The sequence below is a fragment of the Chlorocebus sabaeus genome, chromosome 4 (genome assembly GCF_047675955.1).
Source record: "Chlorocebus sabaeus isolate Y175 chromosome 4, mChlSab1.0.hap1, whole genome shotgun sequence".
Lineage (NCBI taxonomy): Eukaryota > Metazoa > Chordata > Mammalia > Primates > Cercopithecidae > Chlorocebus > Chlorocebus sabaeus.
In genome coordinates, this window is record NC_132907.1 from 30679204 (window position 1) to 30688774 (window position 9571).

Sequence of the window (9571 nt, forward strand, 5' to 3'; positions counted from 1 at the left end):
TGTCTTTCGCATCCACCATTCTTCGAGGGGGTAGAGGCACAACCTACAGTTGCTGATCCAAAAGACCCTTGCGGTGACACTTCTCTCTGCAGGGCCATTACGACCGGGGTGTCACCCTGAATTTGGGGGACTGCAGATTTAAAAATAGTGCATGTGCCACGTGATCGGCATTGAGGCGCTGAGGGTGGGGGAGTGGCTGGCACTCAGGCAAATGATTAACATACATGACTCCCCCCACCCCCTCTCAATTAAAAAAAAAAAAGAGGCGCAGTTTTCACCCACCATCTTGCAGTCGTCCAGGGCTCGTTGGGTTTTGTGGGCGCTCTCGGAGCCGCTGCCCCTGCGCTCCCAATCTCCGCTCTGCAGCGGGGGCTTGCTGATCTGGAAGATCGAGGAGCGGGTGGACCGGCTGGGGCGCTTTTTGCGCCCATTCGGTGCAGAACTCATGCATACACATCCACCAAGCCGAAGCCGCTGGTGCAGTGCGCCCCGGCGCGGGCGGCCCGGTTGTTGCCCTGGGCGCCGCTGCCGAGCAGCCGGAGCCTGGACCTGAGGCGCGCAGCTCACAGTGCTGGGGCTGGCTGCACGGGTCGGTAACCTTCAGCTTGAAGGAGAGCCGAGGAAGCGCTGGCTGTGCCGTGCAGCATCGCTTCCACTAGCAGCGAGGAAGGGGCGCGATCAAGTTCTGCTCAGCAGCATTGCCGACCCTGTCCCGGGAGCTGGGCGCTGGCGCGGGCTCGCACTGCCTTCCTCTCGGCATGGATTGCAAGGCTGGGCGAGAAGGAACGCGCCGCCCGGCGGTTCCGAGTTTCCATTCAGGTGGGGGAGCAGCTTTCAAAGCCTGCGCTGCAAGGTGGGGGGCGGAAAGGGGTGTCGCTCTTGCTTCAGTGTCTTCCCGCAGCGGCACTCGGTTGTCTTTCCCCTCCCTCCACTGTCGCCAGGCCTGGAAGGACTGGCTGTCCCCAAAGCAAGCAATTGGTTCTAATCGGCTGCCTTGATCCCTCGTCTCTAAGGGCTCGTCTGTTTGAAGATCCCAGATGAATCTGTGGCGGGACTGGCAGACGCAGAGAATCGGTCCGGCTGACGTTGTTCGCGGGCCCGCACATTGATAGGACGGGAATACTAATGTGATCTGTCCATGCAACCCCCTTCCCCCTCCACACTTTATGCACTTATCCAATCAAATCCCCGGGAACATCAATTGCAATATTACTTCATCTGCTCTATTATTAGAAACGAAAAGTGTCATCAGAGTAGAGCACATGCCACATGCTGGGACCTAAACATGGATTTCAAATAAGCCAGTATGGGCTTGAGGCCCTCACCATCTGAGACTGAGACTGGGGCCACAGGAGGGGGTGCGGTTTTGCTCCAAACGGAAGACCTCTTGATAACCTAAAAGGAAAGCTTTGTTTCCCTGACTTGTTTTGTTTTTATTTTGTCTTTGTTCATGGAGGGGGAAGGAGGAGAGCCAGTGAGGCAGAATGCACAGAGGCATTCGTCAGATTGGGCCTCATCCCCATCCCATTTCAGCTAGTAAAGTTCTTAGTCTTGCATGCCAGGGTTTCAGGACCCGGCTCCTAGAGTTCCCTTCCGGAGACTTGAACAAATAAGAGCCAAGAGATCTCCCTGGACACTCAAAATGACCTTCTTCTCAGTAACCCAGAGGCCAACGGAAGTGGCCTAGAAAAGTGGGGATGATGCCTGTGTGAAAAGGAGTGGGGGTGAAGCCCTCAGCCATTTAAGTTCACCCTTCCCACTGGCATCTTCCTAAGGTTCTTCCGGGAGGAAGAGCTAGTGTTGTAGGCATTCAACTCTAAGGCTCTAGGGTTGCTTGTTCTCTTGAATGATTTGTTTGGAGAGAGAGATAAAGGGGTCTGCCACAGGAAAGCTAGTTATGTATTAGTAATCCTAATGAGAACAGATCAGAAGTTCCTGGTCAGTCTGTTGAAGGAATATGGAGAGTACATAGAAACAGAAAGCCAGAAATAGCCAGGAAGCTTAATATCCTAAGGAGGGTGACTTTACATTTTTTTTTTAAAAGTAAACATAATGGGGTGCTATAATAAGAGAGTTATTTGGTCTTTGTCCCCAGTTCCTGGTGCAGAATTCCTAAAATGCTTGGAAATTGCCTGAGTTATTATAAGGCGTCTTGTCGCCAGAAAGACCAAGCCTTGATTAGATGCTTGCAACTTTCAACCTCACCCCCAGTCTCAGGGGAAAGAAGAGGAGCTAGTGACTGAGTTCATCACCAATGGCCAATTACTTAATCAATCACGCATACACAAAGAAACCTCTGTAAAACCCCTAAACAACAATAGAGTCTGGGGAGCTTCTGGGTTGTGGAAGACATCTAGGTGCTGGAAGGGTGGTACACCAGGAAGGAGCATGGAAGTTCCATGTCCCTTTCCCATACCTTGCTCTATGTTTCTCTTCCAGTTGGCTGCTCCTGAGTTGTATCCTTTAGTAAGTAAAGCTCTTTCCTGAGCGCTGTGAGTCATTCTAGTGAATTACCAAATCTGAGAAGGAGGTTGTAGGAATGCCTAAATTTGTAGCCAACATGGACAGAAGAGTTGGTAACCTGTGGATCCCATACTTGTGACTGGCCTCTGAGATGAGGGCAGTCTCGTGGGACTGAGCCATTAAACCTGTAAATCTGATGTTAACTCTGGGTAGTTAGTGCCAGAAATGAATTGTAGGCCACCTAACTGGGGTCAGAGAGTTGGAGAAGTGCTGTTGGAAAAGATATCATGTAATTGGGTGGGAAGGAAAAGAAAAACCTAACAGGTGGATAACTGAGTGGATATTTGGCTGCATTATTATTATTATTATTTTTTCTGAGTCAGGGTCTCGCTCCATCACCAAGGTTGGAATTTAGTGGCATCATCAGAGCTCACTGCAGCCTCAACTTCCCGGGCTCAGGTGATCCTCCCACTTCGGCCTCACAGGTGGTTGAGACTACAGGCACATGCCACCACACCCAGCTAATATTTTGTAAAGACAGAGTTTTGCCATGTTGCCCAGGCTGGTCTTGAACTCCTGAGCTCAAGTGATCCACACACCTTCACCTGCCAAAGCGCTGGGATTACAGGTGTGAGCCACTGTGCCTGACCAGAACTTCACACAAGCTTGAGAGTCAGTTTTCCCTATCAAAGACCAGAGGAAGGAGGCATCAGCCCTTATGCCCAGACCTTGGTGTGCTGCTATCCTCCAGGTGTTTAGATGGCCCAGAGACTGAGAGGACTCTTCTGCTAGCTGAATCTCCCCAAATATAAAAAGATAACAGGTTAATGCTTAGTCAGCTCCCTGACCCTTTCTCTTTCCTGCAGTCTCAATTACCTCCCCTCCCCTCCCCTTCTTCCCCTTCCTTCCTTCCTTCCTTCCTTCCTTCCTTCCTTCCTTCCTTCCTTCCTTCCTTCCTTCCTTCCCCTCTCTCTCTTCCTTCTGTCTCTCTTTCTTTCATTCTTTTGCTCATTTGTTCATTTTATGGAGTCTCACTCTGTTTCCAAGGCTGGAGTGCAGACTTCTGAGTAGTTCCACAGTCATGCCTGAGTTGGCTGCTCCTAAGTTGTATTCTTTAGAATAGACTGGTAATAGTAAGAAAAACTCTTTCCTGAGTGCTGTGTCATTCTAGTGAATTACCAAATCTGAGCTGAGTGGACCACAGGCATGTGTACCACGCCCAGTTAACTTTTGTATTTTTAGTAGAGACAGGGTTTCACAATGTTGGCCAGGCTGGTCTCAAACTCCTGACCTCAGGTAATCTGCCTGCTTCAGCCTCCCAAAATGCTGGGATTACAGGCATGAGGCTCTGTGCCCAGCCCCAATTTTCTTTCTACTTCATGTGTTTAAAGAGAGAAGTAGAGAAATGCATCAGGTGCCTGGGGTTTTGTGAGGGTTGAGGATGCTTTGGATGATGAGAAGGAAGATAACAGAGAGACTGAGGGGCTTTAAAGAAGGATGGATGATATTCATTTGTAGATGGTTTAAGTCCTGTATTATAAACCCCTTTCACTGTCACTAGCTTACCCCTGAACCCTCCACCCAACTTTCAGGAAAAGTCTGCTATAACCCATTGTTGGTGGTGCTTTGGAGAACCAAGGGAAAATGGGCTACCTTTTACATATGTGTGCACATGGGTTGGAGAGGATGGGACACTGGAGATGAGTCTGCTGGAAATCTTTTTCCATGGCTCTGTTGCTTCATCCCCTTTTCCTGTGAGGAAATAGCCACTTCTACCAGATTTGAGCATCTCAAAGCTACTCAGTAGTAGGTTTCTACTCCAGTTACAACCATCTGGTTTCTAACCCCCACCTCCCTTCTTCTGCCTAGAGACAATTTCAACAAATTAAAAGAAAAAAAGGCAATATAATTGCACTGCCCTGTTTCTATGCCATATTTCTGGCAGGAGCTGGGGGGCAGGGGCGGGGGATGGAATAAATAGGTCAAATGCAATGCCACATCTGAAGGACTACTGACTTGGGAACCTGCTGAGGGATTAAGCAGAAATTTCATTCGTAGGTGCCCCTTGGCCTTCCCTGATACACAGCCCAAGCCATTTTCGTGAGAAGGGAGAAAAATAGCATCAATCTCAGAGCTGTCTCTCCCAGCCAGCGACAAATGCTGTAATCAGAATAGCAGCAGGCAGGCTTAGTTTCCTAACCTTCCCCCACATTCAAAACTGCATGAATTTACATTCCTGAGGCTGTCTGACTGCCAAGTAGAAGGGTAAAGTGTAGTTGGAAATCTCAACAACAGGCACATTTTTTGGTTACCCAGACCTGATTTTGGCACATCTTTGATCAGTGGTCCCCTATAGGTATGTGACTTTGACAAGAGTCACATCCTAGATTCACTTCAATATAAGATATACCTTACACTTTGTGTTCTCTCTGTGATAGTTTTGAGAATTCATTTTGATTTGAAAATTTAAAGAATATTAGAGAACATCAGTTTAGAATGAATAGGAGCAATTGCTGAGTTTCTTCAAATTGGCTCTGTAGGGAACCATAGTGGGACCCAGAAATGAACACTTCATAATGGATTGGCCTCTCATGAGAGGTGATAGTAGGAGGCAGGTTTCATCTGGGAATAAAGTTCAGAGAAGTGAAAAAAAAAGGGGGAGGTGGGACGCTTATATGGGTGGGTCTGTGATAGAGGCAGAGAAAAATACATTAAGATTCTGAATTCCAGAAACTAGGGAGATCTGAAAGACATGATCAAGTTATTTTTTTGTTAGTGTCAAAAGATAAGAGATAAAGTTATTGTGAAGAACTTAGTGAATAAACTATCTAACAGATGGTTTCTTTCTGCTAAAAGCAGAAGCGGGTGCAGTATGTTGGGAACATTTATTTATTAATTTCACAAATAGTTTTGAGTATTCTTATGGGGCAGATCCAGATTTTGTTGGTCTTGAAGCTTATACAATTTGGGAGCCCCTCTTTAAGGAAAAGAACTCAAAAATTTAAATACAAGATGAGATATATTGCTTTAGAAGGAGCTTATGCAAGTGAGGTTCCCTGAAATTTAGGCTTCATTAAATTCACAGTAAATTTCAACCTTGGAGTGTTTTTTGTATGCATAATGGGCATCTCGTGTTTTGCTTGCTCAATTTTTATTCTCCCTTTTCTGATGATAGCACCTTAAATTTCCTATGAGAAGTCAGTGCTCTCTCACTTTTTGTCCACATGGCTCTGTGCGTGGGCATATGATTCAGGACTGACCAATATGAATACTGCATCTCAGTGGCCACAATGACTGGTTTAATAACGGTTATGAAATGCAAGTTGGACCAATGAACTTTAGCATTGGGACTTTTTCTGGAACTATTAAGGTTGAAAGATATGAAATTGCCATGATTCAACCATTTTGACCTACATTAATAGCAATTTTATATATTTCAACCTAATATTTAGGTTTTTTTCCTTTCATTGGGTTGGTAAACTGGTAAGATGAAAGCTGGAATTTCTGGTGGCCATTTTTGTCATTCATGGTCAACAGACTGCCTGAGATCTAACCCAGAGGATCAGAATGGAGAGATGGAGAGATATTGACTCTTAATTATATTATTTGAGTTTGTAGATCCATCTCTGCCTTAAGTCAAACTATACCTGCAATTTCAGGTAGGTGAACCAAAAAATTTCCTTTCAAATTAAGTCAGTTTTATTTGGATTACTACCACTTGCTACCAAAAGAGTCTTGATTAATATAATATGTAAAGAATAATTGTGAAAAAGTTTAGGATACATCAAATCAGTCCATCTAATACTTATTGAATACTTACTATGAGCAAGATACTACATTAATGACAAGAGAAGATATAATAAGAATAAAAATATAATTCTTCTTTTTAAGGCACTTACACTTGGGAGATAAAATATACAGACAAGAAACCACCAAGAACATTAACATATGTAATAGTGTTACTTTCTGCTACATATAAATACTGCAGGAATTTAGAGATGGGATCAATCTCTGTATGCTGAGGTTACTAGAAAAGGCTACATGATAGAGATGGAACCTGAAATAGGTATTAATGTATATGTATGCAGGATTGGGACAGATGAAGGAGTGTGGGACAGCTCTTCAATGGTTGACTAAGAGCAGGAGTAAGGGAGTAAAGAATGGAGGACATCAAGAGTCGGACCTCAATTGAAGATAAAGAGGAGAGGCCTTTGTGAAAGTGTTGTGGACGAGGTCACAAAAGCAAGACAAATGATCTGGTTTTGGTTTAGGAAAGGCAGAAGGACAGTACATTAGCAGCAGAGAAAACCTAACAATTTTCTTTGGATGACAATAATATCCATGATTTGTGGCTGCATTGGGAATAGATACACCCAAGGGGCTTATCTCATGTCTACTATTGACTTCCTACAGCTTTGCAGAAGTGAACCTGGAGGCTGAACTTCAGTGTTTTGAGAAAATGTTGATGCAAGTTATGGGTAGGGTGGAAGTTAATGATAACTAAGAATGGCATGGTTAACATTACTTAGAGCCTTTAGAGTAAAACAGAGGAGTTTGATTCTGTTGCTGGTTTGGGATAGACCATTGGCAAAAGAGGACCACTGCTATTTCTTAAGTGAACTAATGAGGCATGTGATGTTTTAAGAAAACTGATTTGGCAGTGATACATAGAATTCATTGGAATGAAGAGACAGTGAATCCATCTACTGAGCTATTATAGTAATCCAAGTGGAAGAGGAATGTGACTGCTGGGAGGAGATTCAGAACCAGGGAGAAATTTCAGAGGGTTTTAGGGTCAGAGCATTACCTCAACACAGGACTGACTAGATAAAAAAAATCTGAACTATCTAAAAGGCAACAAGTATTTTAATTTCCCATGGAAATAACAAAACTCATTGACACTTGTCCCTGAAATTTGCATTTAGCCTTTACTCTATAGAGTCCTTCCTACCTGATATGTACCCAGGACATATACCTGTTAGCCAAGCCCTCCAGCCGACTTTGTCTATGAATTCTACTGAGACCTCTTACCCGTTTGACTAGACCTCTTTCTAGCCCACGACAGCTCTGGCCTAAATCTAACCTGCACTACACTATATCCAGGCACTAGTCAGCCCCTGCTTTGCTTATCCTGTTTGCTTCTGCTGGCCTCACCAACTCTGTCTGCAGTGGTTACTCTTCCAATAAAACTTGGTTCCTTTAAGGACACTTCTGGGCCTGCCAAGTATGCTGAAACACACGTTGAAGGAACACTGCAGTGGACAGGATGTGTCTGCAGAACCAGTCCCTTAACTTTGACCCATCTGTGCCCTGGCTCATTTCTGGCCTTCCATTTTCTACCTTTGCTTCATTATCTGAGTCCTCTTTGTGATTTTTTTTCTCTCCCTCTCTCTCTCTAATAACCACACAATTAATGCATATATATATTTTCCTTATTTTAAAACAACTGAATTGCAGATAAGGATAAAGTCCTTTTTGAGCACGATTCCAGCCTCAGTACTCTCCTGGCTCTCCCAAAATAATCTTTCTGGAAGGTTTTATGTGTAGATTTTCTGTTACATAATTGTATGCTTATATCTTCCTGAAAAAACATGTAGTGTTTTGGTATTGTTTATTTATGTGTATGTTTTTTATAGAGACTGTACATTGTATGTCATTCTACAATATTAAAATATGCTTTTTTTTTTTTTTTCCCTTTGAGACAGAGTCTCACTCTGTCACCCAGGCTGGAATGCAGTGGCATGATCATGGCTCAACACAACCTTCATCTACTGGGCTCAAGTGATTCTCCCACCTCAGCCTTTTGAATAGCTGGGACCATGGTACTTGCCACCATGCTTGGCTAATTTTATGTATTTTTGGTAGAGATGGGGTTTCACCATGTTGCCCAAGCTGGTCTCGAACTCCTGAGCTCAAACGATCTGCCTGCCTCAGTCTCCCAAAGTTCTGGATTACAGGTGTGAGCCAGACACACAGCCACGGGACATTGTTTCTTTCTACTTAACACTAAGTCTTTGGAGAGGCTTCTATATTAATAGACATCTGCCTCAATCTTGTACTTCGGCATAATATTCTAGAATAATAGATGTATCACAGCTTACTAAACCATTCCCCAGTTGGGAAATTTAGATTTCCAATGTTTTAATATTATTAAGACTGCAATGAAATACTTAAGCATTTTCTTCATATGAGAGTATATACAATATTTCATAGGTGTATATATAAAGAAGTGAAATTGCTGGGTCATAGAGTATGTGCATTTACATTTTTAAGAGATTCTGAAATTTCCTTCCAATATGGTTGTATCAAATTACATTCATGCTGACTATTTATGAAAGTACCTGTTTCCCCACATACTGGTCAGTTGAAAGACCAGTTTAACATCATTAAGCTTTTGAATTTGTTCCAACTCGATTTTTTTTTTATTTCAATGCTATGTTCTTATCTCTCAGCCTTCTAGTTCCTGTTCACAGGCTTTCACTGATTTTGATTTAGCAGAGAATCTCTATGGGATCACACTTGGTAACGCTTCCATTCATCCCCCTCACCCTACTCCCCACACTCATATGCTACCCTCCCACCTACTATGACTCTCAAACTCCTACTCACATCAGTAGCCTTGAGTGGATGCCGTCCACCTCTGAAAGAGTAGGTTTATAAATTGCACCAATTAGGAAATATAGACAGAATAGGGATGAGATAAAAGAGTAAAAGATGAATTTGAATTTCCTAATCTGAGAAATTATAAAAATGGATCTTTCCCTGACAGAATTGGACAACTGAAAATATTAGACTAACTGACAGGTTGGGTCCGGAGATGTAAATTGTGAAGTCAGAAACAAAAAAGTGTTCCATGACGTCTTGAGCATAAATGTGTTTCCAGGAAGCAGTAGTACAGAGAGGAGAAAAGGCAGAGGGTGAGGATTAATTCCTGAGGCGTTTCCACAGATGAGAGGTGGAATGTCATAATGAGTTAGTGGACACGGAGAGGGGACTGCCTGACAAAGACAGGAAGAATCCACTGAATACAGTGACCCAGAAGCAAAGGGCAGAGTCACTTTCAAGGAGTGAGCTGTATTTGCCCCAGAGCTATCAAGGAGAAGAAGAT

At 43.8% G+C, this 9571-nt stretch overlaps 1 protein-coding gene across 1 annotated transcript in view; it reads right to left on the minus strand.

The window, feature by feature from the left end:
- RGS7BP (regulator of G protein signaling 7 binding protein) overlaps window positions 1–1302 on the minus strand; it is a 110857-nt gene extending 109555 nt beyond the window's left edge. Inside the window, exon 1 of the mRNA XM_007973809.3 lies at window positions 283–1302. Coding sequence (XP_007972000.1) covers window positions 283–447 — 165 coding nt within the window. The 5' untranslated portion in view covers window positions 448–1302. The remainder of the gene's footprint in view (window positions 1–282) is intronic.
- Window positions 1303–9571: the final 8269 nt, after the last annotated feature.